Genomic DNA, 22,994 nt, shown 5'->3' with positions numbered 1-22,994 from the left:
GTGTGTGTGTGTGTGTGTGTGTGTAAGCCAGAGGACAACCTTCTGCATCATCCACCTGCCTCCTTTGAGACAAGGACCTCTCGTTGGTCAGCAGCACTGATCAGGTGAGACACGGTGGCCAGGGCCCAGTGATTCTCTGTCTCCAGAGCTGTGGTTACCAGTGCCAGGGCTCTGAGAATTGAACCTGCGTCCTTGTGCTTGCAAGGCAAATACTGCAGATTAAGCTATTCTCCCTCCCTCTTCCTCCCCATTGCCCAACCTGTGTGTGTGTGTGTGTGTGTGTGTGTGTGTGTGTGGTCTCAGCCCATATTGGTCTCCAATGTGCTGTGTAGGGGAGGCTGTCCTTGAACTTGGGATCTATTGCTGAGGCTCTGGGATCACAGGAGTGAGCTACCAGGCCTAGAAATTGGTCCCTTCCCTCCCACTGCCCCTTTCCTCTTGTCCCAGCCAGTGCTAGCCAAGCTAATAGCCACCCCACCCCATCCTCATGCCCCAGAGTAGGGGTACACAGAGGAGCGGATAATGAAGGAAAGGTTGACAAGCTGAAGGCTTCCCTGGGCTGTAGTGTAGAGCAGGGAGTAGGCCAGAGCCTTAGATGTCCAAGTTATTCATTTAGGGCTTTGTCTCAGAGGGCCCACAGAGTTTGTCTGTTTTTGATTTAGGGTGTGTTTTGTTTGTGTTTTGTTTTGTTTAGGGTTTCATGAAACCCAGTTCAGCCTCAAAGCTTGCTATCTAGGCAGGGAAGGCCTTGGCCTTTAGTCCTTCTGCTCCATCAGCTGAGTGTTGGTTCGCTGGTGGTTTGCCACCATGCTAGGTGTGTTTGGTGTTGAGGAACCCAGGGCTAGACAAGCCCTCTCTATCCATGGGCTACATGCTCATCCCATGGGAGCAGGGGTAGGGGGTGGGGGTGGGGCTTTGAGCAAGTCTGTTTGGAAAGACACTTGTGGCGGCCCTCAGGGCCTAAATAGGCTCTCAGTGTGTCTGGGGTTGAGGGTCTCTGCTCCCTGGGGCCCCACCCTCTGATGTCACTATCTCATTATTACATGGAGCCCAGCTGACCAATGGGCTGAGGCTCAACTGTTATAATGGGTCCTAGCAACAGGTTGTGATCTTGGGCTAACCGGGGAGGAGACCCCACCAGCTGGGAGAGTGTGAGGGGAAAGGGAGAGCCTGCAGGCAGGTGAGTCCCTGAGGGCCAGGCTCTCCAGCTGGGCCCTGCGGGTCTGTGCACAGAGACCCAGGCTTCTGAAAGTTCCCATCCCCACCTGCCATCTCTTACTGTTCTGCCTCTAGCTGCTGGGACCTGTCTCAGGTCACATCTGAGGTAGGTTAGGGACAGGGCCTGGGAAGGGGTAGCTGGGGCCGGGGATACAGGGGGGCCAAGGGGAAGGGGAAAGTGGCAGAGGGGGTGAGGGATAAAAGAGCCAAGGGGCCTGGGCTAGAGTCCTGACTGTCTGAGTGGGGAGATAGCTTGTGTTATCTGAGCTAGGTTCCTCTCCCTGCCAGACAAAGTGGAACTCTAATTCCAAGGAGGTCTCTCTGTAAGCAAGAGACTTCATTATTTGGAGTTTTTTTTTTTTTTTTGGGGGGGGGGTTCTTGTTTGAGACAGGCCTCACTCTGTAGCCCAGGCTGGCTTTAGACTCATGGTGATCTCCCCGACTTGGCCTCCTAAGGGCTAGGATTACAGGCATGTACCACCATGTCTGGGTGAGGTAATGGCCCACAGGGTGCACAATTGAGAACCTCTGGAACCCCAGGGTGACAATGAGGGACACTGTCAGGAAAGTGACAGGAGGTACGAAGAGTTACAGGTCCCAGGAGGCGATAATGGGCCCTCAAGGCCAGCCAAGGCCAGGCTGGGGGAGGGGGCAGTTGAATGGGAGCCTACGGGCTGAATTAAGAATATCTTCACTGTTGACTCGAGGGGACATGGCAACACAAATAGGCCTAATATGGGCCCAAGAGACCTTTGAGGGCGGTTCAGAGGGAAGTAGTCAGGGCTCAGGAGGACAAGAGGTCCAAGTCACAAGCCCAGCCAGGCACAGGCTCACTCCTGTAATCCCAGTACTCAGGAGACTTGAGATGAGAGAGCTGCTGTGAGTTAATCACGATACTGGCTGCTAACAAAAGCTCCTGCCGTATGCCTGGCATTCTCTTACTGATGTTTACCAATGGGAGACTCACTGGAGACTCCCAGCGCGGTCACAACCAAATCTCACCGATGGGGAAGGCCAGTATGTAGCAGAGGGTGACCACAGCTGTTGAAAAGGAGCAGCTCACCAGCTTGGCCTGTGCCACATGCCTGCCCGTCCCTGTTACCCAGGATGGGAGGCCTGACCCCAGTAAGACTGGATGGCTCTGGTTCAAATATTTAGAAGACTTAGAGGGGGGTGGTGGCTTGTGCTTGTGATGCCAGCACTCAGGAGGACCACAGTGATTCTAGGCCAGCCTGGGCTACAAAGTAAGTTCTGGGACAGCCTGGGCTACAAAGTGAGAGACCCTGTCTCAACCCAGATACTGTAAGGAATCATCAGGTTTCATTTCAGCAGGCCAGCCTCACTCCTGGGCAAAGGACGCACATCCTTCACAAGGGTGATTGGTTCTTATGGCCCCAGGTCCCATGGGAAGACAGTGGCCTAGGTGGAAAGTGACCCTAGGCCTTTGATACTCCAAAGTTCCTTAACTCCTGCTGAATGTACCCGAGTTCTTGTTTAGGGACAGGGTTGCATGTAGCCCGGGAGAGCCTTGAACTCGACTTCTATAGCCGAGCATACCCTTCAAAACGATCCTACCTCCACTTCCCACGTGTAGGAATTCAGGTGTGAGACTTCTGACTTCTGATTGTGGTTGTTTCTGAGACAGAAGTTCACTAGGAAGCCCTGGCTAGCCCAAAACTCACTGTTGAAGCCTAGGTTGGCCTTGAACTCATATAGATCTGTCTCAGCTTCAAACTATGTGCCACCACACCTAGGCATTGTGAGTCACTCTCACTGTCCTGGGACTCATGGTGATCCTCCAGTCTCAAGCTCCTCAGTGCTGAATTACAGGTGAGAGCCAGGGTACCCCGGTTCTTGAGGAAGAGAGCTGGAAACGGTCTAGAGAGAACTTTGGCCTCCCTGACTCGTGATATGCGAATGTCTACTTTCTCCTGCAGCCACTGAGGAGTCACATTCTGTGACTGTCCCCCATCTTCCTGCCCAGCTCTGAACCATGGCAACTTCCAGGTTGCCCGCGGTGCCCGAGGAGGAGACCACCATCCTCATGGCCAAGGAAGAGCTGGAGGCCCTACGCACTGCTTTTGAGTCTGGCGACATCCCTCAGGCCGCCTCTCGCCTTCGGGAGCTGCTGGCCAACTCAGAGACCACCCGGCTGGAAGTGGGCGTCACGGGTGAGTCGGGAGCCGGCAAGTCCTCCCTCATCAATGCCCTGCGCGGCCTGGGGGCCGAGGATCCTGGCGCAGCTCTCACTGGGGTCGTGGAGACCACCATGCAGCCTTCACCCTACCCGCACCCGCAGTTTCCCGACGTGACCCTGTGGGACCTGCCGGGGGCCGGTTCTCCAGGCTGCTCAGCAGACAAGTATCTGAAGCAGGTGGATTTCGGCCGCTATGACTTCTTCTTGCTCGTCTCCCCACGTCGCTGTGGCGCCGTGGAGTCCCGCCTTGCTTCTGAGATCCTGCGCCAGGGGAAGAAGTTTTACTTTGTGCGCACTAAGGTGGACGAGGATCTGGCGGCCACCCGCAGCCAGAGGCCCTCGGGTTTCAGCGAGGCTGCAGTCCTCCAGGAGATCCGGGATCACTGCGCGGAGAGGCTGCGGGTAGCGGGCGTGAATGATCCCCGCATCTTCCTGGTGTCCAACCTGTCGCCAACACGCTATGACTTCCCGATGCTCGTGACCACCTGGGAGCACGACCTGCCCGCCCACCGTCGCCACGCCGGTCTGCTGTCCCTGCCTGACATCTCGCTGGAGGCTCTGCAGAAGAAGAAGGACATGCTACAAGAGCAGGTGCTTAAGACTGCCTTGGTATCCGGTGTCATCCAGGCCCTGCCGGTCCCCGGACTGGCAGCCGCCTACGACGACGCCTTGCTTATCCGCTCACTGCGGGGCTACCACCGCAGCTTCGGCCTAGACGACGACTCGCTGGCCAAGCTGGCCGAGCAGGTGGGCAAGCAGGCAGGGGACCTGCGCTCCGTCATCCGCTCCCCTCTGGCCAACGAGGTCTCACCAGAGACTGTCCTGAGACTCTACTCACAGTCCTCAGATGGTGCCATGCGGGTGGCCCGTGCCTTTGAGAGGGGCATCCCTGTTTTCGGCACGCTGGTGGCCGGTGGTATCAGCTTCGGCACGGTCTACACCATGCTCCAGGGCTGTCTCAATGAGATGGCTGAGGATGCCCAACGCGTCCGCATCAAGGCCCTGGAGGAAGATGAGCCCCAGGGGGGTGAAGTGAGCTTGGAGGCGGCTGGTGACAATTTAGTGGAAAAGCGGAGCACTGGGGAAGGAACCAGCGAGGAAGCCCCGCTGTCCACCCGCAGGAAGCTCGGCCTCCTCCTCAAGTATATTCTTGACAGCTGGAAGAGGCGCGACTTGTCAGAAGACAAATAAAAGTGCAGCCCTGCCCCTCCTCCCCACCTCCGCCTCACCCACCAGCCAAGCCCTTTAAAAAAAAACCAACATCAACCAAACAGGGCTACTGTGATCAAAGGGAGAACCGCAGTTGCTGCGCACAGGGTGGGTGTGGCTGTAGAGGGTGTTACAGAGGGAGACAGGCCTGAGTCTAGGGGTATTTGACCCCGAGGAGAGGGAGGCTGAGGGGTGGGTGGACGGGGTGACCAGGGCTCCTCAGTGGTCTCTCTCCCTGCTCCTCATGAGGCCAAGGTGAGAACTATCAATTGCCTGGGAGGTGCTCTTTGGGGGTGGGGGTGGGGGAGGAGGGGGAGAGAGGGAGAGAGAGAGAGAACCTTCTTGTGGCACTCCATATTGTAATTTGCTGTTGGGTATGGAAATGGAGCCCTACCCTAAGCATTCTCTACCCCCATTTTGGTAGGCCTAGCATCATATCCCAGGGGCTCTACCCACTGAACCACACTCCCAGTCCCTCACCGGGGGATTCTAGGCATGGGCTCTACCACTGAGCTACACCTAGTGAATTTGGGGCAAGTGTCCTACAGCTGACCTACATCCCATCTAGAGTCCTGTAAGTCTCCATGATTTTGAGGTAGGGGATCTGCACAAAACACTTTAGCAGAGCCACCTGAAGATTTAAGAGGCTTCCCAGTTTCAAAGGCTTCAGCGCAGGTCTGTTGGCTTCAACCCTAGAAGTCCTGTGGTGAGACAGAACCTCTTGGCTCCAGGAAGACATGGCAGGTGAGGCTGTTTATATCGTGGAATCCAGGAAGTAGACACACACACACACACACACACCTACCTCGAACAGTAAGCCATGCCCTTCAAAGTCATCCACCCCAGCTACCCACTTCCTCCCATCAAGGCTCTATGAGCTATGGTTCCCACCCCTACCCCTACATCATATTATGAATTCAGTAATGGGCCAATCCACCGATGCCGCCTTCAGCCCCTTCGTGACCCCATCTCCTAAAAGCTTTGCCATTGAGACAAGGCTGCCTAGAGCCCACCTTGACATTGAACTACATCTTGAATCTTGACTCCGGTCCTCCATCTCCAGAGTGAGGAATTACAGGGGTGCACCACCACATCTGGTTTATTGGGTGCTGGGGTGGAACTGAGGCTCCTGCATGCAGAGTGAGCATCCTACCCGCTGAGTGGCACCCCAGCTCCCCACCTCTAACCACTCAAGATCCAAACCACATCATTGTCGTGGAGTGTGGTCATGGGGATTAGAGTGAAGGGTTGATGGGCTAAGGGGGTTTCTGGTGTCGGGAGGTGTATCTGACGACACACCGCTGTGAGTGGTATGCTCATGGGTGAGGTTCATGTCCCAGTGAGAGATGGCTCCTACCTAGGCCTTCCTCTGTGCTTGATTCTTGGTGGTGGTCATGGTGGTGATACACAGGACACTGGCCTGCTCAAGCCAGAACTCCCTGTTTAGGAAGTATTTAGGAAGTATTCAACCTACCAGAAAGGCAGGTGAGGTGGCACACAACTTTTTTTTGTTTTGTTTTGTTTTACGAGACAGGGTTTCTCTGTATAGCCCTGGCTGTCCTGGAACTCACTTTGTAGACCAGGCTGGCCTCGAACTCAGAAATCTGCCTGCCTCTGCCTCCCGAGTGCTGGGATTAAAGGCGTGCGCCACCACACCCGACCTTTTTTTTTTTTTTTTTAAATATTTATATATAGGAGTCCACTGTAGCTGTCTTCAGACACACCAGAAGAAGGCATCAGATCCCATTACAGATGGTTGTGAGCCACCATGTGGTTGCTGGGAATTGAACTCAGGACCTCTGGAAGAGCAGTCAGTGCTCTTAACCTCTGAGTCATCTCTCTAGCCCTAGTACACACCTTTAATTCCAAAACTTGTGGGGTAGAGGCAGGTGGATCTGAGTTCAAAGCCAACCTGATCTACAGAGTGAGTTCTAGGACACCCAGAGCTACACAGAGAAACCCTGTCAAGAAAAATTCATAAACATATCAATAGTTTCCAATAGTGCAGAGGCCTCATTGAGACGTAGGGGCTGTGTGGAAGCTGATTTTTGATTTCCTGCCCAGCCTAGAATGGCCTGGGACTATCTGAAAGAAGGAGCTGCACGCCTGAGCTGCTGATGCAGCTGTGTGATAGGAACTTGGCAGTGCGAGATGAAAAGTCACATTTGTGGTTCACGAGAGCTAGAGAGGCAGGGGCAGGTGGATGGGTGTGATCAGCTGCCCTGTGACTGGCCGTTCTGGGAGAGACGGAGGGTCCAGGGCAGGCTGGGAAGCTCATCTTGGAGTTTCAGTAGTCTGAGCAGCAGAAACAGCCTGACCTCCTTTGGGAGGGTCAACTGGATGCCTGGCTGGGCTGCAGCGGAAGGAGTAGCAGAGCCGAAGCCTCCAGGCTCTGCCTCCTGTGCCTCCTGTGTGGAGGAAGGCTGGGCTGGGATCCAGCCTGGCAGTTACACTGTGGGAAGCTTTCCAAGCTTCATGAAACTCTCGGGAAGGTTCTGGAGACTGCACAAAGCAGGTGGCAGACAAGGATGTGGGACAAGGGAGCTGGGCTCACCCAAGTCGCTCCCATCTGCTTCCTCAGGATTCCAGGATCTGAGGAGAGCTCTGACCTGGAGTGACCCAGCCCTAGCAAGTAGCCCCAGACTAATAGTTTCCTTCCCCTGGGAGATTAAGGGGTGTGGACTCTCTCTGCTTTGTAAAAGGACTCTCTCTTTCCTTTTTTTTCTCTTCCCTACTCTGTGTGTGTGTGTGTGTGTTTAAGCATGTAGTAACACACAAAGGTCACAGGACAACCTTACACGTTCTCTCCTCTCCTGTTTATGTTGGTTCTGGGGACTGAACTCAGGGCACCAGGCTTGTGTGTAAGTACCCTTACACAGAACTCTCCCTTCCCCAAGAGGCCTCTCCCTTGTTTTGTCTTTACCAGAATTACTTAGGAACCCTCATGGCCCTATCTGCATCAAAGAGGCTGCAGGGATAGAAGAAACCCAGACCTGGCTGGGCATCATAGGGCAATGCCTGTAATTGCAGCAGGGGTGGAGGCTGGAGGACTGAGAGTTCAAGGTTTCCCTCAGCTACACTGAGAATTTGAACTAGTGCTGCACTCAGGGTTGGAAGCATTGGCTTCCAATGCATGAGGCCTAGTGCTGGAAAGAAACCTCTGCGGCCAAACAAACAAACAATACAAGCCCCAGCTTGGGTGGAGAGATGGTTGCAGAGGACCTGGGTTTGGTTCCCAGAACCCACATGGTGGCTCAGAACTACCTGTAACTCCAGTCCCAGAAGATCCAGTGTCCTCCTCTTGCCTCTGTGGGTACCAGATACACAGGGGCTCACACATATGAAAGCACAGACCTTCAGATGGTCCTTTTCAAATCTATGTTCTAAATCAGCCTACAACCCTGTGCCCTATGGACTGCTGACATCCCAAACCCAGGACATCCTGGCTCTGTCTGGGGCTGCGATGGAAGGGTTAGGAGCCAGGAACTGAACAGTCTCACCACAGGTCTCAAGGTGGAGAGGGACATGCTGGGATTTTCTTTATCATCTCTCTTCTACTCTCTCGGCCAATGGGTCCCCACTTCCTGTCTCTTTCTCTATGTCCACCTCAGACCCCCAGTTCATACCTTGTTCTGTGCCTGCAGCTCTGGGCCCAGATCTCTGCACTGTTGGTCAGGCCCAAGCTTCATTTCCCATAGGACCACGGAATTTGTGCATGCCCATGACTGTGAGCATGTGCATGTGCTGGTGTGTGTGTGTGTGTTGCTCAAACTTTCCTGTGGCTTCCCAACCCACTGTTCCAGCTCCCTTCTAAGATGGCCCCTGCCTGAACCTTATCAACAGTAAACGTTTCCCTGAGACGGAGCAGCCAAAGGGCTCCTGAGAACTTCTTCTCCACTGCTGAACAAGTAAACAGACTCCTCTCTCATAGCCAGGCCCTTTCAGAAGTTGAGACTGCATGGGATGGGATGGGGATGTAGCTCAGCTGTCGAATGTTTGCCTACTAAGTGTGAGGCCCTCAATTCAAATTCTAACACACACACACACACACACACACAGAGGAAAGAAAGAAAGAAAGAAAGAAAGAAAGAAAGAAAGAAAGAAAGAAAGAAAGAAAGAAAAGGAAGGAAGGAAGGANAAGGAAGGAAGGAAGAAAGAAAGAAAGAAAGAAAGAAAGAAAGAAAGAAAGAAAGAAAGAAGAAAGAAAGAAAGAGAAAGGAAGAAGAAGGTCAAGGGAGGGATGCAGTGGTACAGTGCTTGCCGGGCATGGCAAAGCTCAGCGCTCCCTCCCTCCATCCCAGAGCTACATCAACTCTGAGTGGTGTGAGCATCTGCCTCTAACCCCAGTACTCACCAGGTGGAGGCAGGAGGATCAGAAGCTAAAGGTCATGGTTGGCTATCAAAACACAATAAAACAAAGGCCCCGTTATATCAGTGATAATGAGATGGGAGGCAGAGATAGGTGGATCCCTGGGAGTTTAGGGCCAGCCGCCTGGCCTGGCCTACATGGTAAGGTTCCAGGCCAACGAGGAGCCCTGTCTCAAACAGGTGATGGTCTACACCTGAGGACCAACCCTCAGGGTTATCCTCTGACTTCCACACACCAGCACTGTGCATGGCTGCCCCCGCACGCACTAATGTACCCACAAGAACACGCACAACAAATTTGAGGACATGACCTGCCTGGTGTCTTGGCTGGGGATACGTATGGTCACACAAGGACAGAATGTCCACACCACCTTCCCTGGCCCACCATACTCATCAAGGTAGCAAGGCCTGGTGGCAGGATTTTCTGGCCAGTCATTCCTGAGCAAACACAGGGACTCAGATGGTGGGAGGCCAGGGTGGTCACAGTTCCAGCGCCAGCCCCATTAGGCCTCTTCCTTCAGGTCTGTGCCAACTGGTCTGGCCTAGAGGTCTGGACACATTGAGTATGCATCTGTAAAGCCGTAGGAGGCTGTATGGCTAAAAGGACCCATGAGTGCTGCACCACGTCCTGGCTCTGGAGCCCGCCAAATGTCTTAAGGAAGGGACTTCTAGACCTGGGCTGGAGAGATGGCTCAGCAGTTAAGAGCACTGACAGTTCAAATCCCAGCAACCACATGGTGGCTCATAACCATCTGTAATGAGATCTGATGCCTTCTTCTGGGTGTGAGTGTGTGTGTGTGTGTGTGTCTGAAGACAGCTACAGTGTACTTACATATAATAAATAAATTAAACCTCTAGGTCCGTTTCCTGCTCTCTGAGACGATGATGTAGTGAGCACGTGGCTGGATGTAGTGGCACATGCCTGTAATACCAGCACAGGAGACTGAAGCAGGGCTCTGGGTTCCATTCCTAACAGCCTGTATGCTAGCTGGTGGCACTCAGCACGCTATTCCTCCTCTCAGTGCCAGAGAATCTCCTTTCCAGCTGTTATGAGGCGGGGCTATCAGTGAACATATGTTAATAAAACAGCCACATTATTCCTCCTAGTCCTCCTGCTGGCAAAGCCTCAAGTATTGTGGACATTGCTACTTTTAATTTTTATCATTCATTCATTCATTCATTCATTTGTATTTAATGAGAAGAGAGTAAGCCTAGTGCCTCTCCAATGGTAAGTAGCTCTACCCCTGAGCCATGTCCCCAGCCCCTCACTGGGGGATTCTAGGCAGGGGCTCTACAGATAAACTATATCTCCCATTGTTTTCTACTTTTTATTCTGAGACAGGGTCTAACTTGCTCAAGCTTACTCGGTGGTCCAGGCAGGCCTTGAACTTGCAATCGTCTTTCCTCAGCCTCTCGAGTAGCTAGAAATGCAGGCTTGGCTTACCAAGTACTTTGATTTCCTTTTATTTGGAGGAGGCGATAGGGAGAAGGGAGAGGGAGGGAGGGACTTGTGTGGGGCTGTGGTTTTATTAAGTTCATCTGGCATGATCCCCAGCGCACTGGCGAAGACTGCTCAAAACGGAACCTCTTTAAGAGACTGTGACGTTGACATTAAGCTTTGCTGCGGTCAGCTCTTGTGAGACCTGTTAGGCTGAGGTGAACAAGTGGGCTGGAGCTCGAACCACCACAGGGCAGGGCAAGTTTGATCTGGGTGAAGGTGATGAATTGTACCTGAGTTCAAACAACTTAGGACAGACCTAAAGACGGAAGCCAAGGCAGCAAGACGAATTTGTCATTAACATTAAACCACTTAAGACAGGCACGCAGAGATCTAGAGAAAGGGTGACTCAGAACATACTGCCATCCCCATCCTATTGGAGATCGAGTTCTGAAGGCTGGGAGCAGGGAGTCTGGCAGCCCTGGCAGTGCTCAGGATGCCTAGTACGTATTGCTGCTGGGGCCCAGCACTGTGGCAGAGGCACGTGCCAACAGTGGCTGTCCACATGTGGGCTACACTTTAATTGCTAGAAACAGATCTATTAACTTTTCTTTCCTTTAAAAAAAAAATGTGTGTGCGTGTGTGTGTGTGCGTGTTGTGTGTGTGCACGTGTGTGTGTGTTGTGTGTGTGTGTTGTGTGTGCGTGTGTGGGTGTTGTGTGTGTGTTGTGTGTGTGTGTGTTGTGTGTGTGTGGGGTTGTTGTGTGTGTGTGTTGTGTGTGTGGGTGTGTGTGGGTGTGTGTGGGTGTGTGTGGGTGTGTTGTGTGTGTTGTGTGTGTGTGGGGTGTTGTGTGTGGGTGTTGTGTGTGTGTGGAGGTTAATGGACAAGCTTAGTTGTAGGAGTTGGTTCTCTTCTACCATGTGGTTCCAGGGGACTTAACCCAGGTTACCAGCAGGCATTCTTACTGATTTTCTCAACTCCCACTGGCTGTTTAAGACAGGCTTGCTTCCTCCCTTCCCTTCTCTTTCCTTTCTTTTTCTTTTTTTCCTTTTTAAAGACAGTGTTTCTCTGTGTAGCCCTGGCTGTCCTGGAACTCACTCTGTAGACCAGGCTGGCTTCGAATTCAGAAATCTGGCCTGCCTCTGCCTCCCGAGTGCTGGGATTAATTAAAGGTGCGAGCGCCACCATGCCTGGCTAAGATAGGCTTTCATTCCGAAGTCCAAACTGACCTAGAACTTGTGGTAATCCTCCTGCCTCAGTCTGGGAGTACACAATGCCTGCCAGGGCAATTGCTTCTACTCCATCTGTTCTGAGACAAGCAGACTTCCGTGTCTGCTGAAGTCCAGCAGCTTCTGAGATCTGGGATGGTGTTGGCAGGTGTGGGCTCTGGGGCGGATGAAATACTCTACCATCCAGTCAAGGTCCAGAGTAGGCAAAGGGGCAGTATAAAACCACACCTTGTGACTGGACTAAACCCTACAGTTGGCTCATATCACACAGGTGACAGAGGATAGCCACATATGTAAATTTGGAACCTTGGGGGCTCCATGAAGTCTGCACTTTCAGACCCAGCAGAGGCACGGGTCAGAAAACCTTATTTCACAGATGGGAAAGCAGATGCCCAGAGAGGTTTGGGCACTCGCTGAAGGCCACATGCAGTTGGTAGGGCTGAGATTGGAACAGAGAGCGCCTGGCCATAGGGCTGACATCCTCACGCCACATGCTGTGCTCTCTAGAGTGTAACCTAGGCAGCTGCTAGTGGGACAGGAGGGAAGTGGGTAGCCTTTCTTGCAGTGGACATGAAGGCCTCCCTGCTGGCTGTGGTTTCCACTGGCTGAGGATGATGAGGAGTTGTGAGGCCTGGTGGCGTTTCTGGCTGCTGTGTTGGCCATCTCAACACGGCTCTCAGAGCAGAGCTGTCCACAGCTCACCTGGCTAGGTGCCAATGCTACTCTCTGCCTGTCACATGCTGGGCAGAGGGAGTGCTCAGGAACCTAAACACGCTGGCCTGACTCCTTGCCAGACAAACTGAGCAACTCAACCAGTTTCTCCATAAACCCAAGACACTATTGCTGCAAGCCAGTCATGTATGCCTCTGTGGTCACAGCCCTGGGCACATGGCACCTTTCTCACCATCCCTAGATGCTCCCTGCTGGATATGGAGCTGCTCCAGCTGCAGGGCAGGGCCCACAGGACACAGATCGTCCCGGGCTGGGTGGTGTTAGGACTGGAACTTAGGCTCTTTCTCTCCGGAGTGAGGCTTGCTTGTTGGCCTGTTTCTCTTGCCCTAGTCTGGTGCAAACTCCCAAGCAGAGGATGCCTCCCCTGAAACCTGGATGAGCTTAGCTTGGTCTGATCATGGATGCCTGAGACAGGCTCTAATCTCTGTGTAGCCACTGCTGACCTGGATTTTGTGACCCTGCTGCCTTGGCAGTGCTGGGACGACAGATGGGTGCCACCGTCCTGGCCAAGACCCGGGTTTTGACAGGGAAGAGCTGGGCTACCTTGGGTGGAGAGGGCAGCAGAGTTTCTGCACAGTTGGGGGCCTGGCATAAGGCCCTCTGTGTGAGGGCACAGCACCGAGGGGCTTTAAGACCATCTGGAAGCTCATATCCCAGTGCCCTCTTACTCCCTAACTCTGAGGCACTCGAGATGCTGAAGCAAGCACATGGTGGGTCCTCCAGAGCAAATTTCCCCAGGATCTTCCAGTACAAAGTGTGATAACACAGGAGCTTAAATTTTGTGTTACCATGTCTGTGAAGGGAATCAGGCTGGCTGAGCAGCCGTCCTGCTGGTGTGGGTTACATGGTGATGGCCACTTATGAAGGTGAACTAGAGCTAAGAAAACGGTCCATCAATCAGCGGTAAGTCAACAACCAAAGTCACAACGAAGGAATGACAGGATGTTGATCTTGGAGATTATTCAGGGTCAGGGTACAGACAGATGAAAGTTCTGGCTGGGAAGGCGTGTGCAGGCCTGGGGCCCAGGATTGCAGCCGATGCAGGCAGCATGGCTGTCCAGTGTATTTGTAAAAGAGACTCATCAAAGTATTCGCTCAAACAATAACAACAAAAATCATCCGCATGGGGCAAGAACCTGAGAGGGGAGTCTGGGGACTGAGCGCCATGGTGTGTGCCTTGTGTCTTGGACCTCCCAAACTGCGAGCTCTGCTCTCTGTAGACCTGCATGGACTCCCCACTTCTGGCCTGCCATTTGCTGCTCCCCCTAGCTATGCCTGTTCAAGAGGCTCCTGGACACTCCTTATATGGGAACAGAACAGGAAGGACATGCCTCTGAGGAAGAGATGAGAGGTCAAGTGTAGCCAGGCAGGCTGGTGGCTGTGGTGTGAGACTGAGCTAGACTGATCTGGGGCCTGCTTTGGGAAGCAGAACCAAGAAGGACCACCATGTGCAAGTGAGCAGAGGCGGCGCACACATTGTTTGGGGTCTGAGGCCAGGGATATCCAAGCTGTTTCTAAGAGTCAATTCATAAGGGCGAGAGAAGGGCTATGGGCAAACACAGCATGTTACATGATGGCCCTATTATCTATTCATTTATTTAGTCAGGGTCTCATGTGGTAGGCTGAAGCTGGCCTTGAACTCTTGATCCTGTTTCTATCTCCTGATGGGTTTATAGGCCAAGTCACTGCACTTGACAATTCTACCTTTTTAGCCTAAGACAGGCATTGTCTTTATGTAGGCTCTAGTAACAGGATTAGCTGCCCTCTGTTCGAGAAAGAACAAACCCCAGAGCAGGCTCTGTGACCACATTTATTCGAACCATCAGACCCTCGCCTTGAAGAGCTCTCCAGCCCCAACCCTGTTTCCCACGGAAGGCCTGGAGTCAGACTCAGTGGGGTCAGGCTTCCTGGCACATTGACTCCTCCTCCTGCTGCTGCTGGTCTCTATGGAGATTTGGGAAAGGCTGCTCATACCAGGCTCGGGGTGGGATCTCTTCGTCACCCTGTGAGCAGCCCCCCATTTGAGGGAGGGGCTGGCCTCAGACACCTCACGTCTCTCAGCGGGAAGCCACGATCCCTCTGCCAGGCCTCTGTCACTCTCCTCCCTTGCTGGAGGGTGGCTGTGCCCTCACTGTCCACAGGACAGCCCACAGGACAGGGCAGTTCCCTGCATGCTGCTCCTCCCTCGGCCTCAGGCCAGCAGGCGGCTGTACTCTGCCAGGGCTGAGGACTTCTTCACCCCATCCCAGATTCGGGCAGCGTAGTGGAACCTGTGGGTGGAGGTCTGTAGTCAGGGTGGCAAACTAAGGCCCAAATAAGTTCCGGCTTACAAGTGAGCTTCCCAGAGCCTTCAACAATGTTGTCGACCCTGATGGAGTCACCCTGTTTCTATGCCCTCTCCCAAGGAGGCTGAGGGCTGGACTTGGATGAAGGTCCAAGTCTCCACTTAGCGTTGTGCTCTGTGGTAATAGTGTCTCCCCTCCCCTCCAGTACTGTGATGGACAAACTCATTCAACAGCAGCTACACAGCCCGGGGCCTGTCCTGCCCTCAGGCCCTGGTTCAGACAATGGCAGGAGCCTGAGCCTTGCCCTAAGGGTTCGGTGAGTGGGCTCTGCCTGTGCTCCCAACTCCTCGCTGACTGCACCAGACACACCACTCTGCTGTGTGTCAGCTCTCTCCAACTGACCAGGCAGGCAATGCTCCTCTGTGGGGTGCACACAGGAGCCCTGTGAAGACGGGGCTTCGAGTAGGGTATGGGAAGGTGCCAGCAGACAGGCAGGAGGGACAGAGGGACACAGAATGATGCAGAGGGAGCCAAGCACAGCATTTGCGAGGTTGGGCACTCACGACCTTGAGTAAATCTCCAAGCTTAACCAGGCTCACTGATCCTTCTCCTGGCTACTGAGTGGGTTCATACAAGTGTGTGACTCTGCCATGTGACATTTCCTTTGGGCCTAAATTTCTGTTTTTGAGACAGGGTCTCACTTTGAATATCACACTGGTCTGGAACTCACTATGTAGCTTAAGTTGGCCTTGAATTCATGATGATCCCCCTGCCTCAGTCTCTTGAGTGCTGAGACTATAGACATGAACTACCATGCCATAAATTTCTTCCAGAAAAAAAAACCCTGTATCAAGCCCGAGAGGCCAGTGGGTTAGTGACACACAAGTGTCCCCTGCAGGTGATTAGAAGGCCGGGAGGGCTGGGTGTTACTGAGGTTCCCCACCTCTAGGTTGCACTGAGCAGGCTCCTCCAATGCACCCACTCCAGAGAACCCTTACCAATTCTTCTCAGTGAGGATCGTGTGTGACAGCTGTGGCCGAGCCATAGACATCACCTGGCTGCGGAGCTTGCTGACCAAGGACTGGAAGCTGGGGTGACCTCGGTACCCAGGCAGGAGGGAAAAGAGGGGGCTGGAGCCAGGTCCTGGAACAGTGGGGTGGGTATTTCAGAGTTTTGCTTCAGACCAGCTTTCCCCAAACCTCTCCAGTGCTGAAACACACAGCCCTGAGAAAGGCCCCAGCCCCAGGGCAGGTTGTCTCCCCATGGCCCAGTGTCCCCTAGGGTAACTCTACCTGCTCGAGGTGGGTTCTCGTTCTCAGCTTCACTGTCCATGAAGGGCACCAGGAACAAGTTGACCTCAGCATCAAGGAAGTCGGGCGGCAGCCCTGGGAAGACGTTGCACTGTAGCATGGACAGCGTCCCTGGAAAGCAGACACTTCAGCTGCAGCCTGAGCTGGGGGCTGGGCTGGGGGACTGGCAGCCAGGAAGGCTCATCTGGGGGTCCTGCCTGGGAGTGGCATACGATCTACGAGAAGCTCGGGGATGCTCACCCTTGTAGCGCAGGTGGGAGTGTGCCATGAGCTGGTCAATCATCAGGTGCATCTGACGTAGCTTCCGGGGACAGAAGTCCTCCCTACGTGCCTTATTCTGCAGGAAGACTGGGCGGGAGGGTGTAGCAGTGAGGCAGACAGCGCCTGGCCTCACCATGGGATCACTACCCAGACACAAGCCAGACCTGATTCCTTCCTGATAGGATTCCCTAGCCTGATGGAAAGAGACGAGGGCAGCTGTGTGATCAAGAACGTTACGGGAGACTCAAAGGAGGCTAGAAAGACCACAGCAGGGCTGGAGAGATGGCTCAGTGGTTAAGAGTAACAACTGCTCTTCCGAAGGTCCCAAGTTCAAATCCCAGCAACCACATGGTGGCTCACAACCATTCGTAATGAGATCTGATGCCCTCTTCTGGTGCGTCTGAAGACAGCTAGAGTGTACTTAAGATATAATAATAAATAAATCTTAAAAAAAAAAAAAAGATCACAGCAAGTGTGAACTGTGTGTGTGCATATGTGCGTGTGTGCGTGTGTGCGTGTGTGTGTGTGTGTGTGTGTGTGTGTGTGTGTGTGTGAAGCACAATCCTTGAAGAGGGGCATCAGGGAGGACAGAGCATGCAGAGAGCAGGCAGGACACAGGACTGGAGGGTGAGCAGGTCATGGGACACACACACCAACCCAGGGCTTGTTTCTGCAGCCCTGGGATGCCAAGGACACTGAAACAGTGTGGGTCAGAGAGGAAGCCCCAGCTAACCCTTTCTGTCCCCTCACACTCCCCAGGTCTCCAGAGTGGCTCTCACCCAGGTGGGGGTAGTACTCGGTGCCCTCGTCTGAGCCTGCAGAGCTGCTGGACTCGTGGCTGGGGGACGGTGTGGACGGCTTCACCATCTCAGCTGTCTGCAGGAACCTGCAGGAGTGGAGCAAAAGGCTGATGATCACACATGGACACCCTCCCACCCTCTGGGGAGGACTCCCCTTGAGATTCTGATGAGAGCTACAGCCCTGCAATGCAACAGCAGCCCATGGCCACCTGTAGGAATTGTGCACTACCTTTGGGTTTCCGTGTGTGTGTGTGTGTGTGTGTGTGTGTGTGTGTGCGCGCACGCGCACTGGGCAGAGTGGGTGACTGTGTGGGATCCCCGTGCTGTGCTGCTGTTTCACCCCAGTCCCTGTCCTGCACCCAGGCTCTGCCTCCTCCAGGAACCGCACACTCTGCAGCCTTCCCACACTGGCTTCTTAACAATATGCATTTAAGGTTCCTCCATTCCTTTCATGGCTTGACAGCTCACTCTTTCCACTGCTGAGTAACTCCATTGTCTGGGTGGACCTACCTCATCTATTCAGCCTCTCACGGGCAAGCTGGCTGCTTTCACGCGGCCATTATGAACAAAGGTGCTATAAATACCTGTGCACAGGTCTTTATGTGGATGTATTTTCACTCTGTGCTATTTTCCAAGTGTGTAACAGTAAATAAAACAAACCTGCTATCTAATGGGAAAGGAGACTGCTAGTACTTGGGCATTCTCCTAAGTGCTCACCCGCAGTGGCGAGGGCCCACCTGCAGACCATGGTCCCGACAGAACACAAGTCCCACAGGAGCCGCCTGCTCTGTGTTCTTCACACCTGTGTGCCCAGTGCTTGGCATGCATGGGGGTCTTCACTTGTATGAATGAGCAAGCAGGGGCTGCTCCAGAATCATGTCACTCAGAAACGGCCACAACCCTGCCTGGCAACACCTTTTCTGTTGTTGGGGAGACCCACTACTCGGTCCCATCTCTAGTGTTGGATATTCAAGAGCAACTCACTTAAGAACACACGGCTTTGGCCCAGTCCTTCTAATAGCTGCTACTACAAACTGTTTAGAGCCAGACAACAAACTCATGGTTATGTTAGATTCTGATCTAATTATAATAAAGAGTTTTCAATTTACTCAAATAGAAATGGCTAGAGGAGTTAAGGCTTAATGGTTCAGATATACTTTACATAGATAGTCTTAAAAAACATCAGAAATCCACAGAATGTGACATTTAATGTTACTTCAATATTAAGGATCACTTGACCATGAGACATGTCTGCTCCTGACAGCACCCCCTTCATTGTTCAAAGAAGACATTGAACATCTTTACCTCCAGGCAAGGTTGCTCATTATGGCAAGGTAGCCATGGGACAGAAATTGCCTATTTCATCTTCAGGCAAAATACTGTCTAAAGAGGACAAACAGATGTGGGATAGTTGATTCCTAATCTCTGCCAAGACAGGGTAAGCTAGTCTTTCATATTCCTGCTCCATTGCTAGGTCTTCCACATGGCTCTGGGCCAAAAGGCTGAACACAAATGCTCTAACGCTATAAGAAATTAGGTCCAGGTAGTCGGCTCTCTTCAACTGGTTAAGTTTAAGCAGCTTTGTTTTGCGCTTCTCATATTTTCAGGTAATATTTAATTTGTTTTTGGATTTATGACGAGATTGAAGACTAGTTACAGTCTCGTAATCAAACGTAACTTGTTTAGCATTGAGAGATGTGATATACACTTGAAAGGATGGTTTTTCTGATGGCAATGCAAATCAGAGCATAATTCAGGTATAGAATTGTAATCTCTCTAAGTTAGGATAGGTGGTAGAGCACTTTATCTAAATTGACAAATATGATGGACTAGATGTTAAGTACATATTATATTTTACCATTTAGTAATTGTAAGGGTTGTGCTCAATTTATATCTGAGAGAAAAGAGCCTTTTAACTGGACAAGAAGGGAGGGGGAAATGTGGGATACCCTGGTGCTGTTTGTATTTTGATGTTAATTCTGCTTTCTCAAGAGGGGCTGCCCCGGGGAGAAAGAGATCACACACTCAGGTGATCTCACTGAACCTTCTCCCATTCTGAATGGCCAAATAAAGGCTGGAGCCGATGACTCGGCAGTGGAAGGGAAAGGTGGGACTGGCAGAGGGAAGGCGATGGAGGAAGAGGAGGTGGAAGGAAGATGGAGCAGAACAAGATGGCCTAGAGAAGCCACAAGTAACAAGGAGTCTCACAGCTGAGGAATAAATTAGCATAGTGATAGATCTGCCCAGTCTAGGCATATAGCTTATAAATATAGTAACTGGTTGTGTGATTTTTATACGGGCTTATTGGGTAAAAAAATTACCACAGCACACATGCCTGCTGCAGACACAGCTGCTGGAAAACAACACTCCAATGGCTGAAGAAGCCCGGCCTCGTAAACTCTGCACCAGCCTGTGTCAGACTCTGCATGTACTGCTGGGACCTGCACTGAGGGAGGCCATCAGACCTGTGGGGTCCCTCTAGAGTGGCAATGTGCCATGGTGGGGGCTGGGCAGGGGAGGGAAGGCCGGAGGGAGGAAGCACTTCCAGCCGGGACAAGGAGCACGAGGTGGAGGACCTTGCAACTGAGCTGCACGGCCAGCCAGATGCGGGGCGTCCTTCCTGATGGTGAGGAGCCCTATAGGGCAGCACAGAAAGGGCTCTGCCGCCTACTCCCAGTGAGGTGAGGTCTGGAAGGAGGGGTTTGCTTTGCAGGGGTGTCGCACAGGCCTTTCCTTCACATAAAACCACCATCTTCATGACTTTGCTGTGTCCGCTGTCAAAAGACCATGGCTTGGCTTGCTGACCACTGACTTCCCTCACAGGAGGGGTGGGAGGCCATGAGACCTCACCTGAGTGGCCAGACACTCCTCCTAAGCTCGTCTGCAGCGTTGCACCTGTGTGAGGACACCTAACCGGCTGGGAAGGACTAGGGAGGAAGAGGCCATCCCTGCCTCAACCACTGCCTAGCCCTCCACCGAGGAGAAGACAGCAGAGGACTTCGGTGGGGATCATCTACAGCAACAATCATTAGCAGTGTCCCTGCGGCTGCTGAGGGGGATGGCGAGGCCCTGGCCTGAGGCTCCGTCCCTCAGGCTCCATCCCTGTCTCAGCACTTACCTGTACAGACTGAGGTCCGTGAACCAATCCTGCACGACGATCACCACGTGGCAGACCGTGAAGAGGAAGGCAGCTATCTGCAGGGACTGTGGAAGCAGAGGGACACGGCTGCAGGGCAGCAGCGCTGCAGGGCAGGGCCGAGGCACACCGAGCCTCTTTCTGTGTGTAGCACTGTGGCCTGTTTCCTTACAGCTGTGTGAAAACTAAGTGTGGCCGGGCAGGAAGCAGCCGGCCTTCCACAGAGGGGCACCGGCCTGAGGTGAGTAAGTGACTGCCTGAGGCCAGGTGTGACCCTCAGCCAGAGCTGCCCCCCCCCCCTTTGGCAGGTTCGCTGAGAGCCCTCACCTGCATTTCCACATAGGTGTGAGGGAGGTTATACTCTGGAGGCAGTTTGCGGTCGTTATTGATGAGGTGGTCCAAGATGGATGGGCTGAGGATGGGCTGCAAAAAATGAACGGTGGACGGGGAGGGCAGGGTTACCATGAGGTAAGCTCTGAGAGTGCAGGCAAACCCTGCTAGCAGCACAGCAGGCCACTTCTAACTAGTAGAGGGCTGGCAGCAAGAGGAGCTAACCACTGCACTCCAAAGCCGACGCATCTTCCCAGGCCCTGCTGCTCTCCAGTGCCTGGTGCCCAACGGCAGCTCCTGGTAAATTTCACACAGCTTGAATGAGCCCCATCCCCTTAAAGACTCTTTGTTGTTGGCTGTTTCATGTGTTTCCAAAGCTTTGCTGAAATAATTACTTAGGTCAAAAAATGATTAGTGTGAAACCTGGTGCGGATTTACAAATTACATCAGTGCCTGTTGGAGAAGCAGCGGCTCTGAACTCTCCTTAAAGCTGCAGTCAACTTGTAAACTCACTCTGACAGCCTCCCCGGCTCTCATCAGCGTGCGAGCCATTCTGCAAGGTGCTATCAGTCTGGCCCTATTTCCCAGAACGTTCCTCTCTCCTCTCTCCTCTGGCCCCTGACCCAGCCCAGCTTGTATGCAGGTCCCTGCATCCCCTGCATGATGCCCTCCTCAGGCGGCAGATTTCCGCTCTGCGTCATCAGAGCCCTGCTTCCACCAAGAGGGAATACCAACAACGGTCCAGGCCCGGAGCCCAAAATGCTCGGGATGGGGAGAGCAGACACAGCAGCCAGTCACACAGCAATGGAGGTGATGTGGACAGCAGTGGTACCGGAGGCTGGAAATGTCCAAGAAGCATGACCCACAGGAGTCTTCAGAAGGGAGGCATGGTCCAGGCAAACAGGCAACAGCATAGAGACTGTTCTAGGTCCCCAATGCTGACAGACAAGAGCATCCAGCTCAGGTCTACCTCCTGTTTACACAACTGCTAAGACTTTACTCTCTGAACTGTAGGAACGACCCAGGCAGGCAGGCAGGCAGGCAGTGTGACTCCTCTTTTCTGAAACTCAGGAGCAGAATTGGGGAAGGACCTGAGCAAGGCTGCACAGTTCACAGATAGCTTCAAGTGGAGAGAACAGGCTGAGATAGTGAGGCCCTGCTGACTGCTCACGAGGGAGAGGACAGCAGCCAGTAGGCCTCAGTGCACAATGCCTGATGCCAGGCTGAGGCACTGGAGGAGCAGGAGCTGAGGAAAGCAGCCCAGATTTCCACGACCCAACAGCAGTGACAGCTTGAGCAAGAACCTCGTCCCAGGTGCTGGCCAAGCACTGTGCCTGGACTGTTACAATGACTCCTCAGAGCTCCCAACAGGTAGAGCCCGCGCTTCTGTCAAGTAATACCAGGCCTGGGGGCAGAGGTCACAGGGCTGCTAAGGCTGACGTTCAGGATCTGGACCCACACAGCCCCCAGGCCACCCCTGAAGGCATGCTGCTCAGAGCTCCTTCAGGCCACACTCTGACAAGAGGAAGCAAAGGGCAGGGAGAGGGGCTGGGGCCCGCACCTGCGTGTCTAGGAAGACAATCCGCTCTTGGGTAATGAAGAAGTCAATGCCGCTGGTCTGATTGCCCCCTCGTTCCTTCATCTCCGCACTCTGAGCCCGGAAGACATATGCTCTGTGAGGAGGAAAACGAGGGCTGTGTGGGCTGTGTGGCTCCTCTCCTCTCATCCCCAGAGAATACCCTGAGAAGTGGACACTGGAGCTGAGATTCTCTGCCAGCCCCAGGCCTTACATCTCTACCATCTGTGGCCGTAGTTGGGGGATGATGACATGTTTGTTACCCCGCAACTTTACACCACCAGCTAAGGGAGTCAGCAGGCTCATGTGCTCCCAGGCAGAGACAGCTAGCCCAACGCTGCAGAGCTCAACTCTGTCCTCCTGGTCCTTAAGCCCTCCCACCCGTTTGCTATTTGCAAAATGGAGATGAGATGATGAGGGCAGGGAGTTGTGGTGCACATCTTCAATCCCAGTACCAGAAGTCAAGGCAAGCCGACTTCCATTAGTTCCAGGCTAGCTGGCTACAGAGTGAGCTACATTGTAAATAATAATAAAAATAGCCAGGTACTATGGTACATATTAATCGCAGGACTCAGTAAACAAGGGCAGGTTAATCTCTATGCAGCCAGTCTGGTCTACAAAGCAAGACCTTGTCTCATTTTTTTTTTTTTAAATGGAAGCAATGATACAACCCACCCAAGTATGTCTGACTTTTGGTACTGTGACACAAATGCTGCCATCCACAAAGCTCACACTCAAGACTGTGCACTCAGGCTAGGGAGCTGGCTCAGTGGTGAAGACTGTGCACTCAGGCTAGGGAGCTGGCTCAGTGGTGAAGAGTGTGTACTCAGGCTAGGGAGCTGGCTCAGTGGTGAAGAGTGTGCACTCAGGCTAGGGAGCTGGCTCAGTGGTGAAGACTGTGCACT

At 53.1% G+C, this 22,994-nt stretch overlaps 2 protein-coding genes across 6 annotated transcripts in view; one reads left to right on the top strand and one right to left on the bottom strand.

Moving 5' to 3' along the window:
* Positions 1-1,097: 1,097 nt before the first annotated feature.
* Irgc (immunity related GTPase cinema) lies at positions 1,098-4,686 on the top strand. Of its 3 annotated transcripts, none has more exons than XM_021167851.2 (2): positions 1,098-1,180; positions 3,156-4,686. In XM_021167851.2, the coding sequence occupies exon 2, from the start codon at positions 3,212-3,214 to the stop codon at positions 4,604-4,606; it is 1,395 nt and encodes a 464-aa protein (XP_021023510.1). In that variant the 5' UTR covers positions 1,098-1,180; positions 3,156-3,211; the 3' UTR covers positions 4,607-4,686. The 3 variants fall into 3 exon arrangements, with proteins under 3 accessions (XP_021023510.1, XP_021023508.1, XP_021023511.1); XM_021167849.2 differs by having other exon boundaries at positions 1,098-1,324; XM_021167852.1 differs by lacking the exon at positions 1,098-1,180 and adding an exon at positions 2,973-3,048 and having other exon boundaries at positions 3,156-4,664.
* A 9,499-nt stretch (positions 4,687-14,185) lies between these two features.
* The window catches only part of Smg9 (SMG9 nonsense mediated mRNA decay factor), a 23,290-nt gene continuing 14,481 nt past the window's right edge, over positions 14,186-22,994 (bottom strand). For all 3 annotated transcript variants that reach the window (XM_029480088.1, XM_021166798.2, XM_021166799.2), the window contains exons 7-14: positions 22,075-22,186; positions 20,511-20,606; positions 20,166-20,251; positions 17,027-17,133; positions 16,227-16,334; positions 15,969-16,097; positions 15,675-15,819; positions 14,186-14,661 (exon numbers count right to left, since the gene is read on the bottom strand). In XM_029480088.1, the coding sequence (XP_029335948.1) occupies positions 14,583-14,661; positions 15,675-15,819; positions 15,969-16,097; positions 16,227-16,334; positions 17,027-17,133; positions 20,166-20,251; positions 20,511-20,606; positions 22,075-22,186 (862 nt within the window). In that variant the 3' untranslated portion in view covers positions 14,186-14,582. The remainder of the gene's footprint in view (positions 14,662-15,674; positions 15,820-15,968; positions 16,098-16,226; positions 16,335-17,026; positions 17,134-20,165; positions 20,252-20,510; positions 20,607-22,074; positions 22,187-22,994) is intronic.

The sequence above is a fragment of the Mus caroli genome, chromosome 7 (assembly GCF_900094665.2).
Source record: "Mus caroli chromosome 7, CAROLI_EIJ_v1.1, whole genome shotgun sequence".
In the NCBI taxonomy this organism is placed as follows: domain Eukaryota; kingdom Metazoa; phylum Chordata; class Mammalia; order Rodentia; family Muridae; genus Mus; species Mus caroli.
The sequence above is the reverse complement of the archived record's forward strand: the minus strand, read 5'-3'. Positions and strand labels throughout refer to the sequence as shown.